This window comes from Struthio camelus, chromosome 21 (assembly GCF_040807025.1).
Source record: "Struthio camelus isolate bStrCam1 chromosome 21, bStrCam1.hap1, whole genome shotgun sequence".
Taxonomy (NCBI): domain Eukaryota; kingdom Metazoa; phylum Chordata; class Aves; order Struthioniformes; family Struthionidae; genus Struthio; species Struthio camelus.
In genome coordinates, this window is record NC_090962.1 from 280,144 (window position 1) to 304,587 (window position 24,444).

The 24,444-nt window shown below is 45.4% G+C and overlaps 1 protein-coding gene across 7 annotated transcripts in view; it reads right to left on the reverse strand.

The window, feature by feature from the left end:
- CAMTA1 (calmodulin binding transcription activator 1) overlaps positions 1-24,444 on the reverse strand; it is a 483,528-nt gene that overhangs the window by 40,997 nt on the left and 418,087 nt on the right. For all 7 annotated transcript variants that reach the window (XM_068916223.1, XM_068916222.1, XM_068916220.1 and 4 more), the window contains 4 exons: positions 21,934-22,074; positions 17,689-19,544; positions 10,963-11,089; positions 9,851-9,985 (listed from right to left, as the gene is read on the reverse strand). In XM_068916223.1, coding sequence (XP_068772324.1) covers positions 9,851-9,985; positions 10,963-11,089; positions 17,689-19,544; positions 21,934-22,074 — 2,259 coding nt within the window. The remainder of the gene's footprint in view (positions 1-9,850; positions 9,986-10,962; positions 11,090-17,688; positions 19,545-21,933; positions 22,075-24,444) is intronic.

The following is a 24,444-nucleotide window of genomic DNA, read 5'->3' on the forward strand; positions in this document are numbered from 1 at the left end:
TCCCCCTTCCAGCCCTACTCTCTTGGTTGAGGTGCCCAGGAAAAGGAAGTTTTGCAATAACCTGGCACAGGACAGGCACGTGCTTCAAGTATCCCTAAATTCCTCAGAAAAGGCTAAGGCTACTTACCTCATCGTACGCTGTACCAACTGAATTATGAGCTAGAGGCATTGTTACAATACTACCCTTTCTTCTGCGTGTATGATGCTACAATAAAAGTGCCTTCAAAACGCTCAGTCTCTCTTAAAACATCACCTTGGAAGATTTTGGGACCAACAAGGGAGGGTAAGTAGATGGAAACATGGCCAAATCCCACAGCTGGGAGCACAGGGAGAGGAAGGGGAGGAACAACAGCCTTAGAAAGGCGTGCATTCACGTCCTAAGTATAGCAGAGTGAGGGACAATGCAGAAGCAACTTAAGGATATACAGACTTAAGCCCAAGCAAGTGTTGTATTATACAATTGCATCCTGCAATACTTACTGGAAGGAGTACTTCATCATGTCTGCGCAGCCACCTGCAAAGGGTGGAGGATCTGGACCCCTCTGTACCTCTGCCTGCCTCAAGGTAAATAAGCTGACAACATCCAGGGTTAGAGGACTGACCTGAGAGTCTACAAAGGCATCAGCAGAGCTCCAGCCGGCATCCTGTACAGCTCCCTGCAGCAGGGGCAGATACACCAGGCTCGCCCAGAGATCTGGTTGTTGTCTTTTGCGTTCTCATAGCCAGCTGGAGTTCCTCTGTCTTACTGCAGCACTAGCTGGAGTCTTGGCTGTGCCTTCTCCCATCTTTCTGTGATGGCACTGTATAGACTAGTACTCAGTAGCACGTTTCCAAAAAAACCCAAAAAACAAAAAAACCCACCACACAGTCCTGAGCCCTAACAGAAGACGATACTGAGACACGAAGCATGCCTGTTCAGCAACCAGGCGCTATACATAAACTGCCCACAAGCTGGAGTCAAAGGACAACACGCAGATGCATAGCTGCCTTTACCTGGCCAGTATAATAGCAGGACACCAGCAAGAACACTGACCACAGCTGACTCAGAGACAGCCAGGCAGCATGGTCCAGCACTTAGATGACTTTGAAGATGCTTAAATCGTTCTGTATGAATATGGACCACACCTCTTCTGCCAAGGCTAAGTAGTGCGCACAACTCACCAAAATCAGGCTGAATACAGTCTCAGAGCTTCAGATGACTCCTAACAACAGGACTGTGACTGCCTTTTGCCTTAACAGAAGGCACAGTAGGTGAGTCCACAAAACAAAACAAAACTTATAATCAAAAAAAAAAAAACCAACGATAAAAAAAATGTGACAGCACAGCCTTCTGGGGGAGCTGACCATATGAAGTGTTTAAAATCAGCAAAGTCAGAAGCAGGTTATCGGTCTGTTACGTACCAGCAGCATTCGCCATACTCTGTTCACAGTTTTTGGTCAACGTTCATAATTTCATACTGAAGCATATGAAGATGATTACTCTGGTACATGCTCTGAACAGATCCCAAACGTCCACCACTGTAAGCAAACGCCCTCTCTCATAGTCCTGCAATGCCTTAGCAGAGACTGAATAACCAAACGCTCTGACCACCATCCACAGCTGACGTTTGCGCTGAGGTAACCAAGCGGCGTCCCTTCGTCAGGCAGGAAGGATCCGCAGCGCTGAAGGTAAGTCCCCGCTTTCAGCTCTCAGGAGCTTCAGCTCGAGCTGTCCAGAGCTACTCGAAGAGCAAGGAGGCTCCCTCTGTGCGCTGCCCTTCCCCGCGCAACTGCCGCGGCGCCCCAGGGGACCGGGACGCGCTCAGCCCCGCCCGGGCCGCCGTACTCCGCTGCCGGGAGGCGGCAGGCAGCCCGCGGGCGCCCGCGCACGCTCCCGCCGCTCACCGCGCGGCTCCCGCGCTCCTGCGACGGCGGCGCTGGCGAGGGGCGGCCGTCGCCCACGGACACGCCCCGCTCGGGCGCAGCGGCGCCGCGGCCGCCTGCCCCATCCGACAGCGGCCGCCCGGCCCCGGCGCCGCGCCGCGCCGCCGCAGCCGGCCCAGCGGCGAGTCGTGCCCGCGCCGCGCTCCGCCCGTCCCCTCAGCGCGCCGCTACGGCGCGGCGGCCCGCGGCCCCGGGCGGCCCGGTGCGGCCCCGGGCGCCCTCGCGGCCGGCGGCGGGAGGCGGCTGCGGCCGACACCTTCCATTGTCCGGCGCGGCGCGGCCGGCAGAGCCCGGCCCGGCCCGGCCCCGCTCGGCTCGGCTCCCCGGCGGCAGCGCGGGCCGGGCCGCCCCCCCCGGCCCGCGGCGCCACGTGAGCGGCGCGGCCAGCCGCGAGCCCGGGCGGTGACATCACCGGCCCCCATTGGCGGCTGCCGCGCTGTTTACAGCCCGCGCGAGCCAATAGGCGGCCCCGCCCTGCCTGCGGCGCGGGCCGCGCTCCCCATGGCAACGGCGCGCGCGCCCGCAGTGCAGCGCCGCAGCCCGGCCCGGCCCGGCCCGGCCGCCGCCGCGCAGCACGGCGCGGGCTGCCCAGCGCAGCGCAGCCCAGCCCAGCCCAGCCCACGGTTTCTCGCTTTGGGGCGCAGGGCTCCCGCGTTACGCTGGCACCTGCGGGGTTGCTTCATGTATTTTAACAAGTGGTCTTCTCGGCGTTCACCGAGAGGCAGGCTTGCACGTGAACCTGCAGGATTCACTCCCTACTGAATACGAAGGCCAAAAGAGTGGAAAGTCCAGCTCGCCAGATAAAAGGCTCCAAAGCTTGTGCGTACACGATCTGGCAAAAGCTCGTGGGCAGTAGAAAGAGCAATTGTGACTTTTAGGCTTTGTTGTGTTCCGTGCTCCCTACAGCACAACAAGAGCGCCTGGAGAATAACAAGCCGCCTTGGAGCCCGCACAAATGCTTCTCTTCAGCCTCACTCTCGCCCCTTGCTCCTCCTTAGGCTTCGGGAGACCTCCCGCAGGGCATGTTATAGGATGTCAGCATCCTCAGGTGTGCCATTTTCTGAACCGTAAAGCACTGTGAACAGATCTGGTGGTAAATAAATAAAACCACATCTTTTATCACAACCTAGAGAACTGGCCTTCACTGCTGCTCCTTCTAGAGGAAAACAAGTTTCAGAGCCACTGTAGAAAGACCAGGCTGCTTTGCAAGATGGACATTGTAGGAATGTCGCTGTACTGCTGTGCGGTGTGAAGGAGCAAATCTCTTTTGTTCTCTCTACGGCTGCGTCATCCAGGCTCTCAGATGCTGCTTATGAAAAGGATGATTCACTGTGTGTCTGCAGGTCCCCCCAGACTTCCACTAGCAGAGAGATTTCTGTGTTTATGGAATTGTTACTACAATGCACCAAAGTGAGCAGAGGAGATCATTCAACTGAACCAAGCCTGTGACTAAAAGGGAGGTTGTTTCAGTCTCACAAGCAGCAGCAAGTTGTTTTGTCTTCAAATATGTAATAATAACATTTTAGACAAAGTATAAATTTGGAACATTCCCTCCTGCTCCAAATATCATACTGCAACTTTCCTACAATTAAGTGGCCCTTGACTTTTCCAAATTCATGGCCTTCCCATGCAATCAGGATTCAGCCAGGATTTGAACTCTCAGATCATCCAGATGAGACCTGTGCTAGCCATTTTGCTGAGATCTCTGTGCACCCACCCTCCATCTAGAGCCAGTGTGGAACCCAGACTTTCAGTACGTCAGAACTTCCAGAATGGCCTTATTCCTAAATCTGCACTGTGGGATATGCCATTAAAATTAGAGGAGGTGATGAGGACATTCTTCTCTCCCCACAACCTTAATGTTGTGATCATGGGCCAAGATCCTGCTGCACTTGATGCTGAAAAGGGTTCCAAAAGGAATCCAAACGGTGTTAAGCCAGCTTCTGGAGTACAAATAACATAACATCCTTTGCTTCAGAGAAGGATAACGAAATCAGGATAGAAATAGACAATTCTGAACTCTTCTCCATTCAGTTCCACATCCAGTACCACTAACTGCTTATACTTCTATGCTAGGTGGTGATCTAAGATGGGGCTTATTAGCTTCTTTAGTGTTGTGACTTCTCCATGTCTTCTCCTCTTTCTGCAAAATATCAGTTTGTAATAAAACTTTTTCTAGAAACCCTGTATTTGTTAGTGCCAGCAGAGAATTTTCCAGAATCCTTAGTATACACAGGGCCTCTGCACAAATTTCCAAGAGGGAATACCTGAACCACAAGCTATTAAGCCCTCTGAAAAAAATCTTTCAGTGTCACATTGTCTACAGAAATCCTGTAATTTGCAACCTCTAAATCCTAAAAGCAGAAATGATAGTAAGCATCTTGCTTTTGAAGCTCACACCGTACTCAACTTCTTATCCTGCTTTTCTAGCATTTCTTTCTAGTACAGACTGTTTCCAATGGTTTTTTGAAGGAAGAATGAATTTACAGATATTTATGAAAACACTTCTACAAATTTGTATTTATAGAACATGCTGAAGTAAATGAGAATGATTCACAAACAGGACATGAAAATACGTGTGTCACTTTTAAACAACCAAGTTCTAATATGCAATCCTGTTCATCTCTGTACACACACAATAGACATAATTTTAATAATAGCTCTAATAAGGCAAATTTGCAGAGCTAGTAAAAGTTAGTAACTCCTTTACATAGTCAAATTCCCACATAAAATTCCAGAGAATGTCACATGCAGTACGTTACTTAATCCAAAAAAGGAACTGCAGACTCCTGCAAAGATTCATCTAAGTACTGAAGCATGTTTTAGTCATCAGTTTGAGCATAAACACAGACTTTCCAGAGGAAATATAATGTCTGACCATGAAGTCAGACTAGCTGAAAAGACAACATCCAGATCGCAAAATTAAACACGCCTTTCCTCAACTCTATCATAAGATAGCCAAAATAGAAAGAAGATAGTCTGGAAAATGCAATCAAATCAATAAGGGACAGGTTTCCCTGAAATAACTGTAGAATAGTAGAATATGCTGGCCTTAATAATCATGTGTAAAATGAGAAAATGCAGATTTCCACAGGAATATAAACAAAGCATCCATACTGACTTTTGCATCTTTAGAGTAAAAGTAAAGAAAAGAGAAGGATGCATAGAAACATTTACAGTTTACAGTGCAACTCCTAGTAAGGAACAAGATACTAATGTACCGTACTAACCCGCATACCTCCCAGTGTGATGCAGCACAGCTCCATAACACAATAAAAAGTTCAGTCCTCTTCCTGAAGAGAACCTAAGTAAACAATCTTTTATGGTAAAATCCAAGATGTTAAGTCAGATTTGCATCTACCTAGGGGAAGAGAGGAGTAACTGTTCCAGTCAGAAAGCGACTGCTCGTTTCAGTGCTGGTTAGAGAGACAGCAAGAGGTTTGTGTCACAGACCCAAAGCCTGGGGGTCTGGAGTTGCAAATACCCAGAATCTCACTGGAGCATAAACGCAATTGTTTTAGAGCATGAACAATAAACTGGGGAGATATTAATGTAATCCCAGGATCCTGAAACCAGACGCCTGGAGGAAGAGTAACCGTCACCAACTGTACAAAGCAGGATCCAGAGACGTGTTTTTTCCTGAGGACTTTCATTTCATCTTGCTACTTTTTATGGACACCGGCTTTTTTCCACTGATGGTCTTTTATAGCTGCGAAACTAAATTTCTAAAGACCTCACCAATACTGAACACGCAGCTCCTACAAGACCATGTTGTCTGACTCTCATGACATCTGCATGCTAGAAAGGGCATCACCATCACATCCTGCTAAACAGATATTCTCAGTGGATTTTAATGATGAACAACTACTGTCTCTTACACCTATCACCACATTACAGCAATCACATAACTGTTGAAATGCTACAGGTAGCATGCATGGGGTAAAATAAGGAAAACTCAGAATTAAACAAGGGTGAATGTGCACAGTTTGGGAACTGTCCTTTGTAGTGCAATATACACACTGAAAGAGGAAGAAGTCCTCTACAGGATGGTCACCAGCATACTGCCCCTTAAAACTCCTTCTCCGCACCTCCCTTCACTTAACTTGCTAAAGTCCTAGCAACAGGGGACAGCAAGGGATATGGTTACACAATACTTCCCTTTTAGACTCAGTCACTTGCAGTACAACTCCCTGATCCCAATGGACAATGCACTTGTTCTTTGTTGGAAAAGGTGGAATTTCATCCTTACTCCAAGCTTACTAGTGATTGGAGCATCGATTACTCTAAAATGGGAAATTATTTGATGAATTTTTTTTTTTTTCTGGGAAAGACAATTCCCCTTTGTTCACTGAAAATGCCCTTCTATTCTTGGTACCTCTCCTAGACTCTAAGCCCTACAATCACTGGTTAAGTACTCCCTGAATAGTCATAAGAATTACCTGCTTTAAAAAAATCCTAAACTAAAAGTTGCTATAAGCATTTCTAAGAAACTTCATACTACTGCTGCTCTCTGCTAGTGCAGTAGCCAGGTGGAAGTAGATCCCGCTGGGATGCTGCACAGGCATGGGGAGGGATTTCAGGACGTGGCTCTATGGCAGGAGCTGCAGCAAGGTTCCTCTGTTTGCATGCATAAGAGCTGTTTGGCACGCAAAACGTGCTCAATTTTGCCTGCTGGTCACTGGGGAACTCTTGTGCATGCTCAGTTGCAGATGCTTCTCTGCTAACCCCTCTTTGCTGAACCTGGAAAATTCTACACAGGTGGGGTCCCGCACGTGTCTACTATCTTAGTGTTAACTGGGAGCAATCCACACCTGAGAGCAGCAATTGTCTGTACATTTATTTATTTCCTAGCTTAATTTTCACCATGTCCTTTCATGATCAAACTGCTACTGTCTGCTCTGTTACATCTGGAGCTGTGCTACAGCCTGTGTAACACAGATTATTACTGCAAAGGCATATGATAACGACACAACTCTTATTAGTGGACAGTAAATTCTCAAGAGGAGCTTGCAGAGTAATTACAGCCACAATGCTCTGAGCTAGGCATGGTCAGGCAGCTAAAGAACTGCCTGCCTCCTTAAGAAAAGGAACTGAGGCTAAAGGTGTTCAGATAACTGCAGAACTAAACAAAGAAGTTGATTGATTTCTGTCCTAAAGTACTTGAATATATACAGTTCATGTATCGAATGTCTTTGTCTTTATTTTAAAGAGTTTTGTTGAAGACAATTACAATTAATTGTTTATCCCTTTGCTAAGCCATCCTTGAGGTATTATGTACTTTATTAACACTGCCTCTCCCACAGCGGTCATACTAGCTGGAATCATTAAATGTGTTTAACAGTGTAGCGCAAAGGAATTCAAAATGTTCATTTGAGTTAATTAAAAAGAACTTTAAAATTCTAGTCAATATTTTGGGACTACAAATTTTCCTTGCAATCTTTCCCTCAAGATTATGTAGCTGACAGTAGGGCAAGGATTTAAAGCAGCGCAATTAAAGCAAACAGAGAAGATCAAGGAATTTGTGTAGTTATCTTGTTGATAAAATCAATTCACATTAGCTTACACCTTAGCTAACTAAACTAACATTTGTTCTCTAAGAATGCACAGGGAGATGTTGCTGGTCCTTTAAATAAGAGGGTGATTTGCTGCCTTTGGAGCACTGCATCAAGGCAGAGGCCTATGGTTTGTATAATTATTCAGTCTTTTTCCCCTGAAGGGCCTCTGCATTGCAGCGGTCCTTTCACTTTTTTTTTTTTTTTTCCCCTTCCTGTTAGCAATGCCCTAGTTTGTTCACTGCTGCAGTCCCCCTCCCCTTCACCATCACCACATCATAACAAGCTCTAACCGAGAGCTTGCCTGGTAACCAGCAGCTTCCAGACAAACTACAGGAACACTAGAGACAGCGATCACAGCCCCCCATGGCCACCTTCTGCGGTTCCTCCAAATTCACCAGCACTGAGAGAAGTGGCCAGCAAGGGTGTTAAACTGTATCCTCCTTGCATGCCGCAACGGAGAGACTGCTAACACTTGAATCTCCATCATATCAGTATCTGTTGCACTTCCCATGCAACAAGCACTTTCAGTAGCAGGTGAAAAGACAACTACAGCCTCTTCCAATAGTCAGAAGTCAAGCAAACTCAAATTTTACGTTGGACAGAAGATTATGTGCAGTTCCTCTTTAAGAATGCTTTCTAGGCCAAAATTCTGTTTGCAAGCATATCTCTACAACCAAGTCATAACTTTCTTTTTACTCTTACAATAGCCACCGTGACTTAATTGAAATGTTCCTCTTGTATGTGGCATGGAAATCATAGCACCCTAAGGTCAGAAAGCAGAGAAACTGAAAGCATGTGCATTCTGTGATATTACAGGGAGAGCCATGACAGGAATGTGTCAGGCTGCTCCTAATCCTAATGGGTAAACTGCAACAGCTGAAGAGACAGGTACTGTACCACTGAAATCATGTCTGGTGCTGCTTTGAAGGAAATTTTATTTTCTGATTTTTTTTTTTTCCCCAGTCATCTCCAAAAATATGAGCTCAAATTCTGCACACATACACACACTACTCTCTCAGAATCCAGCTAGAAAACGGCTCCTCCTGACCTAATCCTGGCATTCACATTTTTAGAAATGAACTCTATACGCTTTAATCCCCAGTGTCAGGGTGCTCACAGATTTGACCCATGCGACTAGTTTCTAGGCTTACAATTGCTAATGGTATGGAGAAAGAGTCCATGAAGACTCTTCATTTTAGTGAAGAAAGCTTTTTTTCTGTCAGGGCTTCCCAGATAGAACAAGTGAGCCTACCAAAAACCTTCCAAACACTACCTACATTGATTTTTAACTGGTCTGAATTAAGCTCAAAACTGTTCAATATTTCTCTAATTAAAGTGAAACTGTTCTACATATTTTTCATGTCCATTAAAGTATGTATTATAATAACACAACGACATATGCTACTTCAATTCTTTGTCATGATAGCAATATTTTAAAGTTATTAAACTGATATCAAAAGTAATATCCACGGTAGATTTCCCAAAGCATGTGTTGTATAACCATTACCATGTTTGCAAACGACAGACAAAATAGGATGAGGTTAATTGACTGAGGAACAAAGTGAATCAGTACATTAGCTCACTATTTCCCTTGTCTTCAAGGACAAGGGAATGAAGTGTGGCCCTTTACAAACTACTACTCCTGTGATTTCTTTCCTGTAATGCTGTGTAACACTAATACTAGTTTCTCAGCTATGAGATACAGACAATGCCTATATTCCCATCTCTCAGTGCTGACAGTTAGATAGCAGCAGTTCTGTTCTGATCAATCATGGATTCTTCTGCTAACTGCTAGGCTAAGAGCTAATGATATTTGAGCGTCCAGCTGATCCCTAGAAGGCATAAGGGATGCTGTCACAAGTCTTGTGAGTCTAAAAAGGCAGACTGCAGCTAGCACGTGCCAGAGAATGCCTAGCTTGCCATGAGCACAGACTGCTCTGGCCCTGAGATTCTCAGGTGCGTGAGAGAATCTGTATCTAACTGCTTCTCCATCTTCCCACTTTCTGCTTATTTACACATTTTTCTAGATATGCTCAAGGTCAGAATTCTCAGGGAACACAAATGCAGGGTAGAAGTTCCTCTCCTGCTGGGTTGTCCCCATTTTGGGGAGACATCAGCTTTCTATTCACATGAAGCAAACACCCCTTTGTCCCCCCTTCCTCTCAAATGCTGCCACATTTTGTTCACACCAGAAAACTAATAGAACATTTCAGCAAGAGGTCTGATTAATGGAGCAATGAGCAACAGACCTTCCCCACAGCAGAGACTCATCCCTGCACACCCCTACCCCCCACACTCCTCAGGAGCTGCTTCATTCATTCACAGTCCCACCATTTGGTGAACTTTAATAAAGAATACTGGGTGCTTCTTACCATCCAAGGACAGCCAGTCGTGCTGGGAGGAAGGCAGGGTTGGCAGAGCTCTGGCTTTATATTCAAACACCACAGAATTGGAGATGATCTGATTGTTGAAGGCAACTTGCAAAGTCACGAGCCCAGTGTCATGAGCTAAAAGGAAAGAATATACAGTGAGACAAAGACCTCGCTGCAGAACACAGTTAGGTATTATTCTTCCCATCTCCTCAGGTGCAAAGGGGCAAGGTGAGAGTAGATGTAGTGAGAGTAAGAGGTGCATTTGACAATATTTTTGTGATTAGAGAAACTGAAAATGCCAATCTTTATTTTAAAACATGAAGGTTATAAGCTTCAGAGTCAAGCCAATGCGCAATTTTGGCAGGATGCAGAATCACATGTGCTCTTAAAGATTAACCATCTTCACTGTGTTTCCAGCAGGAAGCTGGGGCCTAATGATAGAGCTAAGTTATTCTGCATATACTGAGAAGTCATATACTGGGTGCCAGCACTACTGAAAACTGCGGCAGGGATCCTGGAGGCATTCTCATCGCATGAGTGCCGAAGAGAGAGCGCAGAATACAGGCAAATTAAGAGGCAGCAAGGCAGTGAATGCATGCCTGATTATCAGTTAATACTCAGTCTATCTCAAAATGAAAGCAATGCCAAGAGCTTCTTGTGTGATCTGTTGTTAACGTATCAAGACCCTAAATTGCTGCTCTCACATTATAGGGGGTCAAAGAAAAAGTTCCTCAATGTTTATACGCTACCTTGCACAATGGGTCCATGAGTTCAGTCAAGACATTTAGTGCTTTGACAAAAGACATTTAGCACTTCAATCTTCATATGTGGTCTAGCTTCTCCTACCAGCTCTCACTCAGCATCCTTTGGAAGTGAATGCTGGTCAGCTAAATCCCTTCAAACTAAAAGAGGTCTGCTTCCACAGCAGCGATGTCGCTTAATTGAAAATGCAGCCAGAGGTGCATGGGTAAATTTCAGGTGAGACAAAGCGAGTAGAAGAAACGGCAATAATTCACCACGTGTTCCCACACAAAAGACAGCTACGTGCACAACACTACTAAACTAAGGACTTCCTCTGATACCACCAGCCCTAGGAGAGAGGCATTCCTTACCTGGGCAGTAGCAGCGCAGCACCCCTGGCTGAATTAAAGATGCAGGCACAGAGATCTGATCAAACAGACAGCTGTAATTATTGCTGGCTTCCTGCCACGGACCTGTGATTAGCACTTTCACTCCTCCCTACAAGGAAAAGAGAAAAAAAATTACAAAAGAAGCTATCCTCAGAGAGGACCATGCACTGAAATGGCATGAGTACCAAGCAGCATTAGGAGGGTTAACAGAACTGCCTCGCTAACGCAGATCCTTGGCACCAGCCAACGCTGATGGCCCAGTCCCAGGCAGAGCTGCAAAGTCACCAGCTGAGCGACTTGCCTAAACTGCTCTCTGTCCATATCACTCCACCCCACAGCCTGGCTTTCACAGGGAAGTGATTATATTGTCTGGGGTGCCTCTGGTCAACAAGTCCCAAATTGTGGGAGAAGAAACAGACAGTATCCCATACTTGAGCACCTTTGCTTCTCTTGTCTCCCTCAACTCCCCCCATCCTGCCCATACATTCAAGTCCCACGCTTTGCCAGCTCCTAGATCAGTGATGGCAAACCTTCTTCATGTTGCATGCCAAACAGCCCTCACACCTGGCACCTCCTTTTAACTGCTGAGTACATATCCCTATCTCCTGCCCACACTCTCCTTAATTTCCTCCAGTTCTTGCTGCTGCCCAGGCAGTCTTCAGGCTTTGTTTGCTTGCCACTGAAAAGTGCCACAGGCCAATCATGGCAAGCCTTTTGCAAGTTTGCCATCACTGCCCTGCCTCTGATGATGTGGATGGAAGACTACGTATAGGACATAAAAGGTGACACATCACCTCCAGAGTCACAGTTCAAAGCAGAACAGGAGCTAGATTGAATCTGACAGAACATGACCTGGGAACATCCAACCTAGAAACAGCAATCGTGCATCTTCTACTTGACTGGGAACTGGGAACTTGGTTAAATAAGGAGGCATGAAAACACAAGGGTGACTCAGAATGGGGCTATGCAAGAGCAGGGCAGCACTTGGAGAGGGGGTCCTTCAGCCAGGTCAAGCCTTTCCCAGACCTTTCCCCTTCCTCTGCCAGGGATCTCAGCAGTGCTCTACCAGCCAAATGTGCTGCAAGAAGAGAAAAATCCAAGTGGAAGTCTTTACCATGTGCCTCTTCTGCCTCCCCTGCTGGTGCAAAAGTGCACCAGCCCACATCCAGCCCTTAGACCTGTAGAAGTAAGGCTGAGTTCATCAGTGGTTCCCTTCCCCTTCTTCCAGAACAGCAGAGGCCTGGCTGAGAGCAGTGGCACCCTGTGGCCATCCAGTGCACCACATGGGTGCTTACTGTGGCTGGCACTTGGGATGAGAGTAATCCTTCAGCGGGTTTCAGTGGAAGCCCTTCTTAAGCATTTGGGAACAGAATGAGATTGTAAAGCTGTGACAGACGGAGATATGCCTGACCTTGGATAAACACCATTTTGCATCACTGGCAATATCATTGGCTGTGATGTGCAAGGATTAGTATCCAGCACAATCCAGTCCTCATCTGTGATGGCTGTCTCTGCTACTGCTGCTAATGCACCATGCATAATTCAGTGTAGGACACCCAACGAGGCACTCATTTAACAGTAATTCAAGCAGAGTAGTAGTGTGTAGCTATGCTTGACAGCATGGTTCAGCATGAATTCTACCCTTTGAATTTCCCAATTTAGAGGCCTAACCCAGTTCTAAAACTCTTTGCAAGTAATCTTTGCTTTCTAAAAGAATCTGATGTTTCAGCAAAAGCATCAACACTGCAGTTCAAATAGCTTTCCCAGTAATAAGAGACACATTTTTTTGAAAGAAAGTGACACAAATTTCTGCAATTGAAAGTAGTTGAGCTTTCTACGAAGCCAGGAGAGAGGGGTGTTTTCCCTGCTGCACATCCAAGCTTCCAGGCTAATCTTTTGCTACTGAACACGTGCAACCGCAATAGAGACCTGAACGGTATCTCCCTCTGTGGCCATGAGCAGGCCCGACATTGCACTGCACTTCAGGTGGAGTGTGGGCCACTCCAGCCCCTTTAGCCCCTTCAGTAAATCCACTACTGCAGAATAGATGTGAGATCTGTAAGCCCTCTTCCCTTTTGACATCTGGCTCCTGAGCAACAGCCTGTCCTAGTGCTACTCATTTTGACACAGATGACAAATGTGAATCAATGCAGCTCCATTTTTCCCAGCGCCAGGGTCGAGAGAGCGGCATAGCTAACAGCAGATCTGTCTTACACGACAGCAACACCCAGAAGCTCCTTGCATGGGGGGGAAGAGACGGTGCCCTGTGAGAGCTCCCTCCAGCAGGCTGCTCCTTCATCGCTTCCGTGCTGCCCTCGGGCGGTGGTCGGCGGCACAGCGTGGCCAATGGCGCCAGGTCCACTCCGGCCCCCTAGCCCCCTACCCCCCACTCCGGGTCCCCACCGTGCGGCCCTGCTCCGGCCCCCCGCCGCCGGACCCGGGCCCTGCGCCTCCACGGCTCTGGGCCCCCGCCACTCCCCATAAGCGCAGCCCAGGCACCGCCGATGCGTTCCCAGAGCTGAGGGGCAGGCCCCGGCCATCACGGGCAGAACGGGGACTACTGGGGGCAAGCCCGTGCGCATGGGAGCAGCTTGGCCTTCTGCCAGCCTGCACCCAGCCGGCAGCATTCCCAGGGAGGCCTCTTGAGCAGCCAGAAGCACCTGAGTGGAAGCTACAGGCACCTGGAAGTTTGCCTTGTCACTGCAGTTTGGTTATATTCCAGTCATTATTGCTGACAAGCCTTCTTACAGCTGCCTGGTGATGGGCCCAGAAGGGACTACGAGTATGTGGTATTCCCGTGAGCTGCAGTATGTCACCTTGGTGTAGCCAGGGCTCCGCTATGCGTGTCCCCCAAGGCCTTCCCTGCTCACACATTGAGAGGAACGGGCCCCTCTCAATTCGCCCGAGGGAAGGGTTCTTTTAGCTGAGCTCTTCTCCCCACTCCTGTGAGCACCCAGGGTCACTCTGCCCTTGCTGACACCGTCACCTCATCTGTAACTGAGCTCACAAGCGCACCGTTTGAAGACAACTGATGAGAACATAACTTTCACTTCAGGGGCTGAGCAAGAACCTGTCCTGATTCAGGGCCTTTCTTCTAGCTTTGGTGAGTTTAGTCCTTCCTTAAGCCCTTGGCCTTCGCTGACTGTGGAGCTCAGCAGTTCATCTGCCAGGCCCTGTGCCAGACCAGCTGCAAAGTCTGCACACAGCTCTGTGGCTTTCCTGGGTCCCTGAGCACTTGCTAGGCATCAGGCCAAGCAAAGTGTAACCACACTGATTCCATCAAAGCTTTGACAGAAATGCCACAGAGGCACACTGGCATGGCTGGATCAATAGAAAGGTGGAGAATCTTTAACTCAGCCACAGAGCTTAACTGACCCACTTATTTAACATGAATCTACTGTAGCTTATTCCCTTCTACTTACAATCTCTGTTTTATCTGACCGAGGTTGGCAAAATCTACAGAAAAATCTGTAAATAAATGATGACAACAGAAAAAAGGCAAAGGAGAGCGATGGCTTTTCTACGTAACCCTGTAGTAGTACTGCTGATAAAAGTATTTGAGATTGATTTCTACAACATAATGACTCTCTTCCAGAGACATCAGTGGTTTTGGCTCAGGCCCTCATGAAAAGATGCTCATGAAAAAAAGGAACTGGGAAGTAAAGTGGAAAAACAAGAGGGTTCCTCAGATCCCCAAGAGTGACTCGGACGTTCTGCCAGAACAAGAGAACGGCTTTTGTTTGCACATACATCTTCAGCATTAAGGCAAGAGTTATCAGAGGCTTATAGGATTTGTTTCACAGTGACTAATCTCACAGATGCTATTGAACAAGGACCCTGACAGCACATTTTCTTCCTGTCAGGTGTTTGGCTACCAGGGAGTATAAAACCATTTCCTATAGAAACTCATCAGAGGCAGTATGTGTTTGGGAAAATTTGCTGACCACCTTGTCAGATGCTTTGCTTGACAAGTCCTCCAGTTCCGGTCTACTTTTAAACAAGGCAAACACACATGTTCCAGAGCACAGATGCACCTACCACTATGGGAGAACATTTACAAACATGTATTAAGTGAAAACTGTAACACACAAGGAAGCAAAATTATCACAGTGCTGCATTCCAAGAATCCTGCAGAGCTAAGGTAGAATTTGTTTTGGAGATGACAGTTCCTCTTTATGGCTTTTTCAGATCCTTTTATGATTTTACAATATATATTTGCCTGTGGGTTGCTTATAGATTAAAAAAAAAAAATGCATGCTATGCAATATTTTTATGATGTAACTACAGCAATCAGGTGATTGTAATACCAGAAGGCAAAAATGTAAATAGTGCCAGACATGACAATATCAGAATGCAATTCTGAGCAGTTCTCTACTAAAAAGAAAAGACCAGTGCTCTGGGCTTACTGCAAGGTGAGATATCTACGGTCCTGCTGAGAAATTCTTACAAATTATAAAATTCTATCATTGCCAAGTACACTTCCTGAAATCTCATGGCCCTTTCTGAGTGCCTTTCAAAACAGCAGCATCCGATACTTAACCCTGTGCTGGAGCTACTGCGCCAGAGAAACTTCGCACTGAGCAGTCTCAATTCTCAATGAGTCTATGACACAGAAAAGCTACACTAATGCAACAAAGCAGCATTCAAGATTCTTTTCCAGTAGTTGCAAAGGCAAGAAAAGAAGTATCACCATATCTCACTACTTCTATGTGGCAAATACTGTCTATCAACAAAGAAAATTAATAGTTGGGGTATTTCTCTGAGGTGCTTGCAAATCAAAACCTGAAATTCCAGATATGAATCCATGCAAAGAGAAAGAAATCCTGGACCCGTGCTGGTTTTGAAAAATGTCCTGGTGAGTCTATGCGCATTGATTAGCCCTCATGGTCATACAAAACAAAAATAACCCAAGCTCTGCTAGCAGGAGTTCAGCAATTCACTAGTGTAGTAATGGGATAATAATAAAAAAACGGTTTCCATGGTAGCACAATAACAGGAAAAAACTGCAACAGAAAGGCTGCAGGGTTGCTGTGCATTTCTCCTTGAGTTCTGGGGCCTTCAACATAAATAAAAAGAGACCGTATAACTGCCCAGAGAACAGATATCAGCAGAAGCACTGTCCGTAGCCCAATATAGCCTCCCTACCCCCCCACCCAAATATTGTGCTTCTTGCAAATGAAACCTAACCGGAAAAATAAAAGACCAGTGACGACCTGTAGACTTGGAAGGCTACAGCACGAAGTACCGTGAGAAATATGCAGACAACCACCACCCTAAGACTAAGATGACATTCGTATTCCTTGTAGGCCTTTGTCTTTGGTGCCACGTACTGATCCAGAAGACTAGATATGCCGGTAGTGGCCATACTACTTCAGATCAGGTCCTCTGTGGACAGATGAATTTGAGCCACTATTATTTGTTAATAAGGATTTTCAGAAGGGTTCAGTTGCCAGCAGACCATTATTGTACTATTTTTCTGTATTAAATGGTTAGTTAGAGAATACCAGTGGTGACCAATATCATTTTGACACTTCAGTTTTTGACACTATGCTCCAGAGAAGGAAAAGCGTGGCATTCAGATAGTTTTCCACCAAAACCAAGAGAAAGTAAATTCCAGCTGGTGGTGAGCGGTAGGAGATCAGTGACCAAATAGTCTCTTAAACAGGGCTATGGATTCGGCAGCTGGCCGAATCTGGGAATCTCCCATCCTAGAAAGTCCCAGATTGTCCTGTCAGCTGCAGATTGCACAAACTCTGGGTTATGCTGAAACAAGTGGCTGACTGCCCTCAGCTGCTCACTGAGCTTGAGCCTGCACCAGTATCTTGCTAGCCACGATGGATTTGTCTGGAGGGAAAGCAGCTAAAGGGAGGATGGGAACTGATGAATGCTTTTCATCAATGTCTGCCAATCGTTCATGCAGGCTGGCAACTTCAGGTTCTTTCCACCTGCAGAGTGAATACCCATGTTTTCACACCAAGTGCCATGTTACAGAGCGGGTCGACTTTTAGAGCCACTGAAGGGGGAATCTCCTGAAGCTCATCACCTGTTCCTGCAACACCACAGTGCTAGAGTTATCACAGCATCATTCAGTTGAAGGTTAAATAAACTAATCTCCTCATTGCAGATTTCTGCTGCCTCACCCACTAACAAGTCCACATCCAGTGGCGGTGTCAGATGTACACTTACTGAGTGCAGCACCACAGGACTAGCGATCAGATAGCGGTAGCCAACTGGAAGAGAGAGAGCTCCTCCTAAGCAGTTATTACATACACCTTCATAAGGCAACGCAAGCAGTAATGCTCCAAAGCTGGACTCGGAAAATGCAAAGGGCAATTTTGCTTGTCCAGAACAACCTGCCTGTCCATAACTGGTCCATTTCTAAACTGAATATCTTTGATTTGGCATTCCTTGGCATCAGAACAGTCTGTGCTGCTGACATTTTCAATTTGTGGTGCCTGCAACTGATTTTGAATAATCTATGGGAAGGAGGTAAATGCTGACCTCATTAAGGCAATGCAGGTCAGGAATTCCTCTACTAAGAACATTCAAGCCATTTGGACATGCAAATGGCCTTGGATGCTCATAGTTCTAAGAAAAATATTTAAAAGCCGTATCAGAGCTTTAACAAAACAGTTCCTGGAACCCTTATTAACAAAGCAATGAAAGATTATGGTAGTAATTGTTAATGAGTAAAAGCCCTAAACTTACCTCAGGGTAAGACCACTCTGGTGAATAATCTGTCACCATGAACAAGCGCCCACTCTGCTGTAGCAACCCCAAGGTGCCTTGTGCTGCAGCTGCCGAGACTACCTCAGCCACATGCATGTATGCCATCGTGCTGGCTCCATTCTCTGTGCTGCTGAGTTGCATGTTGGCTTGCTGAGGACTGCAGCAAGGAATACACATTTCAGCCTGGTTGTAGGTTGCTCTGTTACTGTCTTCAGGCTGAGATAGTCCGGCACTGTCACCTGACACCAGCTGGTGTCCATAGAGAGCATTACTCCCACCTTCTACAGATATGAAATCATTAATTAGATCAGAAAACTGGTTGCTGAAGGAGATGTCAAAGTGGTCCAAGTTAAGCTCCATGTTGGAGGAGTTATTTAAGCTGGGATGGGCCACAGGATAGAGTCCTTGTACCATGTTTCCTTGGAGAATAGAGAGATTGTTCCCATTCCTGATACCCCCATTAGCCTCAGGCTGCAAGTAGTGTTCTGTGCTGCAGGCTTGAAGATCCCCTGATTTAAGTAGATTTTCACTCCCTTCTGCCTGCTGAGAGGTCTCCATGGGAACTTCAGCTTCTGCAGTCATAGCCTGGAAGTTTGCTTGGAACTGCATGAGCTGGAGAGAAGAGGTGGACTCTATTCTGGTTTCCACTGTGCCATTGCAGTTGGAAGTGGTTTGGGACGAGGATTCTGTTTTCACATTGGGGATTCCTAATGTGTTCACAAATGAGCCATTTGTGTCATTCAAATTGTTGTGGGTGTTTTGCTCAAGGGGAAGAGGTTTGCTGGCGTCCTGCAGAAAGAAACTGGGGGAAGGGGTCTGATGAACATGAGGGCTCTGGACGGTCTGATTGAAACTGGAAGAATAGTCCTTGTTGGAGTCAATGGCACTGAAGTCCATCTGCTCCAAGGTGGTACTTGGGCTCAGACCTCCTCCAGATGGAAGCAACCCTGAACCCGGGGTGAGGGTGAGAGAGTTAGATGCAGAAGTGGAGGAAAATGCTTCTTTGGACATCTGTTGTTCAAAAGATGTGTCCTCAGTTTTGATTTCTTTTGTGAGGGCTGTACTGAAATTGAAGCCACGTTCCGTTGTGGGTGACTGCCTTATATTGGTACTGATGCTGTCACCTTTCAGACCTCCTCCACCATAAGTCTGCCCTTGTTTGGGATTGTTAAGAAAACAGTCTGGGTCAAAATTCATGGTGGTTTCTGGAATTTTTCTACTTCCATCTAAAGTTGTGGAGAGTACAAGTTCCTCAGAGACAGTGCTAGGTAACATTGACAAGCTCTCTGAACTGCCTGTTGTTGGAAAAGCAAATTTGTGTCCGTCTGAACTCACAGCAAGTACCAGTCCTTGTGCAGCTGCATCGGAGGACAGAAGGTGTTGATTTGGGCCAGAGGTGGGTGACATGGTATACACAGCTTCACTGGTGACTTCTGACATAAACACTGTGGCACTTTGTGACAAGCTTCCCATAACTGAGGCTACAGCCATACTGGACACACCAGTGACTGCTGGGCTATCAGCCATATCTGGGTCGCTATTTAATCCACTGCTGATGGACACAGGAGAATTCTGGGTTGTGTCAGGGACTTCCACCTGGTTGGTGGAGGAAACCTCAGTACTATTTTGATGGAGCAACACCGGTTTTGCCACTTTGCCATTCCTCTTCTCTCGACTGGAGGCCTTGCCGTGACTGTGCTCGTTCTTGCCTTCAGAGACATCATTATTTTGTACCTCCGAATGAGCGCTGTACCCACCTGTCCTTGGTTCAACCTTTGGTGATATGATGCGATGTTTGGCACTGTTACACTTGTGATGCACGCTGCTTCCTGCCCCTATTCCAGAAAACAAACAACATTTGTTATTCAGTAAATACAAAATTAAAACAATATTAGTTGCGAATCTTATGGCCATAGCAAAGGACAGCCATACTTATGTATGTGTGTGTGAGAGAGAGAGTGTGAGTGCACATACGAGAGCGCAAGAGAGAGCTTAAAAATAAATTTCTCGCCAGTGCCAGATTTACAGCTCTCTTTCCACATAATGCATAGATCCATTGTGTGCAATGACAGTAATGCCCAAATACTCCTGTGTGCAAGCGCTCCTCTCACCTCAGGTAGCACCCGCTTCTTTGTTCCTCCCTGCCCTGATCAGAGAAGGTGTAAGGAGAAGGAGGGGAGTCAGCATCTGTGTCCAGTTTCAGTCTTATTTAAATATGTGCTTGATTTCATTACAGCGTCTGCAAAGCAACGCTCCTCTGTCAGCTGCGGCAGAGGATTTCTGCCTTGTAGGCCTTATTTCATTTGCATCACAGACAAGACCTCAACCCCCTGCAACACAGATATTGCTTACTTCACATTGGCTGATGTCAGATGGCTTGCCAACTACTCGGGGGGGGGTTGGATTCTGACTGGCAATCTAGAGGTGACAGATACTGTATTGTGCTCCTGTCCCTGGCATCACCCTGTTCCTAGCTTATTTTCCTTATTCTCTTGTCCTCATCATATTTCAAACAGCTGCCAATCAAATTATTAGATAAAAAGTACACTAGCCAGAATAAAGAGCGTTTTCCCTCTCATGAGGATGGGGTCATGTTTCTCTAGTTCAAAGGTGTTCATTTGTTGACAGATAAACATTTTATACTTTGAGAGGTTGCATGCAGAGAGAGCAAGTGGTATCAGAGAGGCCGAAGAATCCTCAAGTAAAGGTCACCAGAAGGCAACTCTCCATAGGAGTTCAGCCAACTGCCTTTGCTTGCCTGACAGAAGATGAACATGACTAGAGCTTCTGGGAGCTGGGAAATTAGGCAGGCTAAAGTAAACGGTTCCGTCTGTGAAGGCATCTTAACCACAAATTCTGGTGCAGCAAATGCCTTTTTGAAAAGAAGAACAGCCCATGAATTTTTGATCTTTCTTTCTCTAATTGATTCATTTTCCCCAGAATGAGGTAAGAACATTAGTTAGTGTCCTGTATAATGACTAATAGGGGAAAGAAGCCTCCTCCTTATAGCTAATGGCTATAATTATAAATGCCATCTTCTGGGTAACATAAAGTGTCTGTGTAGATGCTGTAATTTGCTAAATCTTTTGTTCCTTGCCCTTGAAGGGGAACTTCTCTATTATGTGCTCCAGATCTGAATCAGGTCACTTAAAGTAGTTCAGGACAGAGCTTTTGAGACTAAATGCGATATTAAATCTCTTTGTTCTCCTAGGTATAGAGCTGAACAAGAACAAGAGAGAGGCTTTCACATCGCAGTCTTTGTGCATGACTAAGAAATTGGGAATGTATGTGTCAATATGCAAGCCGCTGTAAAATAAAGTGACACTGTTATTTTAAAAAGCATGCAGTAGACTTAGCACAAGACAAAACATCAAAGGGAAGAATAACAGGATTCATGTTCAGATCTGCAAGCCTGGATAAAGCGCTGAGCCTTAAGGCTTGAATTTTAATCCTAAACCCAGGTATTTCTGAGGTCATCATTCTTACTTAAATCTCAATTGTATAAGGCATCTGCCCAAAAAAGAAGGAAAAATAAAGCCTGTGAAACGCAGACAGCTTTTCTTTACAAATTTCTCTAAAGTCTAATTAATGTACTATTTTACCCGACCAAAGTACCAGGAAGGGGCAGCTATAATGCAGGTGAGTTAGAAGAGTGAATCACTTAGCTTCCTGCTCATTGTGAAGTTTTAATAGGAAGGAGGCTGTTTTTTGCTGGTTCAGTCGCACTCAAAACAAAACCATCTTCTTTAACAGAAAGAAAATTTCCTTCTGTACTTTTTCGATATCTAAACAAAACTTGTGATTGTCTTATCCCAGTGATACCTTGCAATTAACTACCTGAACCTGTTTTCTCCAATGGAAGCGGGCTGCACGGCAAGGAGTTCAGAGGGTAAAGTTCGAAGAATATCAAACTCTGAGGCTTCAGTAACAAATTTTGAGCATGTAGAAGAGAACATGCCTTTCTGAGCAGGTGACGTATAGAGGGCATGTACTAGAATTTGCATGTTACAAAGTGTTTGCATTTTTTCCAGAAATTCCAGTTGCATCTTTGTATGCTTGAGACTTCTTCTATCTCCTCTCCTATCTCCTCACCTGAATTCTGATACACAATTCATTGTGTCTCAACATTTGGTATCTTTCAGCACTTCAGTACAACAAACTCTACTCCAAGTCTGGATTAAGCTACAATCATTGCGCGCTCTCAGCCCGACTCCTACTACTCACCCAAGGTACCAGTGCAGAGACAGTTGTGTGTCCGAGGCTGTGGCTTGGTTTGGTGACTGTCAAGGATCTGCTGCACGAGTTGTTCCACTGAGAACCCTGAACTGCTGTTTCCATTGCTGCATGTCCACTTAATGCCATGAACTGTGAAGAGAACAGTAAAAACTTCCCATTGGAAACTCCACAAACACTCCAGAAGCCATCCCAAAAGAACAGCAGAAACCCATTCCTCTGCTGTGTTTTCTCAGAACCGAAGGACAGCTATAAAGAATAAAAGTAATGATCATTATTTTGCTGTTCTCTAGTCACTGCTATCCAAAAGGCTATGGGCCTCAAAATGCAGTTCCTAGATTAGGTCTCCCAACCAACTGGTGAGTTAGTTGCTGTTCCTGCCTATTTGTAAACTGCCCAAGGCCATCTAGGAAACAAGTGGTTAAGTCAGAATAAAGCAATTATTTTTAATACTTTGCTATGTTTTATTAGTATTCAATTTTCTAGTACCCCACAGTTGCTGGCCCAAGAGGAACCCCTCCTTCGATTTAATTAGCAATATGGAATGAAATGTCATGTGACTGCAAAGTGGGACTGACCTAACTGCAGAAGATTTAGAGGAGACAGGTGTCTAATAAGGTAACTGAGACACAAATAATTCTCAGAATCAACAATTATAAAGTGACAGTGGCAGGCCTGCAGGGCTAAGGTTCATATTTCATCCAGCTGATTTGTTTATATTTACCTGTAAACCTTATATATCTGTAAATGGACACCCTTTCAGTAGAAATCAGTGAAGCATACAGAGAAAAAGACTTTAGTAGATAATCTGTTGCTATTTCAGTTTGCTGTTAATGGTGGCTCTCTAACTAAAGTGTAAATCTATAAAAACTGTCTGAATAGTACATATAACTTTTAATAAAAACATAACACATCTCAAGGAGCATTTTGGTATCTTTTTCTGTCTTAATATGAAAGCAGAATTAGTTTTATAATAAAATCAGCAGCCAAAAAAATGCCAATATAATAACAAGCATAAACCTTTGCCAGGACTGTTTTGTCAGATCCTGACTGGCAGCAGTGGAGACTGACTCAAATTGTAAGAGTCACTAAAAAACATTGGGTTGAGCCCTCGCCTTCCCCCCCTAGACTTAGACAAGTTTTTAGTAATCTGGAAAAAAGGGCAGAAGGGTAACATTGAAGAACGCTTGCAAACTGAAGGTCTCTTTTACTGGGGACTCCCTTGGCTTGTAAGATGTTTATTTAAATACGAGTGCTACACTACATGCACATAAACTGGTTATTTGAATAAAGGCTCCATCTCAGACATTTTTTAGATGCAGAATTTCCCATAACAGTGATATTTTCAACCTGACTCACAAAGGAAATAACATTTGTAAAATATTTTCTCCAGGATAACTGACTCAAAGCATCTTTTATCTCCTTTAGTTTCTCTCTAAGCAATTTATCTCTGTGTATTGTTTATTTATTCCTTGCGCGCAGTAAAGCACACTTGCAGGTTTTTGGGAAGTCCTGGCTGCTGGCAATATCGTTTCCGGGATGTTCCCTTGCCTGGTGCGCTTCAGGCCGGAAGAGCTTGTTCTTTACAGTGTTTGTGATGCTCTAGCAAAGCGTGTTCCTTGCACACTGTACTCTAAAATCCTTAACCCGATATTACTGAATCAAGGTTAGAAGTCCCCCTGACTTCAATTGCGTTGGATTAAGCCCTAAATATACACATCCCTGCTCACTGGAGGTGAGGTCATGAAAGTAGCAGCAGCACACTGGGCTGATAATCACTCTATAGTCAGAAGCATCTGCAAACTCCCAACGAACAAGCTGTAAACTGCTTCACCTAAGAATATTAGAAGAAAATGAGGGCGTAGTCATGACAGCTGTTGGCCATGGTCAAAGAGACAGGTATCATAACAAGGTGTCATGAGTGGCTATTGTATGAAAGTCCTATTCTGGTCTTTGACACTTATTTAATACATCAGAACCAGTCAGTGGAGGAGGTTTCCTGGTTCTAGTCTGCTAAACAGTCTTCTTGCGTGGTTCCCTTCACCTGTTACTGCATTTCCTCGTGACCCGCTGGCGTTACTTCGCTCGGGAGCGCAGCATCCTTGTCTAGTCTTATACTCCAGAATTTGTATTTTTATTGGCCAGGCTGGATAAGTCACAGAAATATTGTAAATAAGGCTTGCAAGCATTTTTCCTCATACCACTATTTAACGTTTTGCAGTTGGTTTAGTAATGAGTCCCTCTATGCTTACTTGACAAGCACATTTATTGTTAATGTACCCCACAGATTTCACTTTGTAGTATGTTCACAAATTTGAATTCCCTTTTAACGCTCAATATCTGTTATTATGTGCAAGTTTAAGTTTATACATGCTTCCTGCTTCAGTAGTTCTACTCACATTCATAGTATTATTCTATGACATAATCCTGTCACATGCAATATTATGCTTTAAAAGTAACGTTCAAATAACAGTCTTGCAAAAAGCACAGTGGAAATGAGAT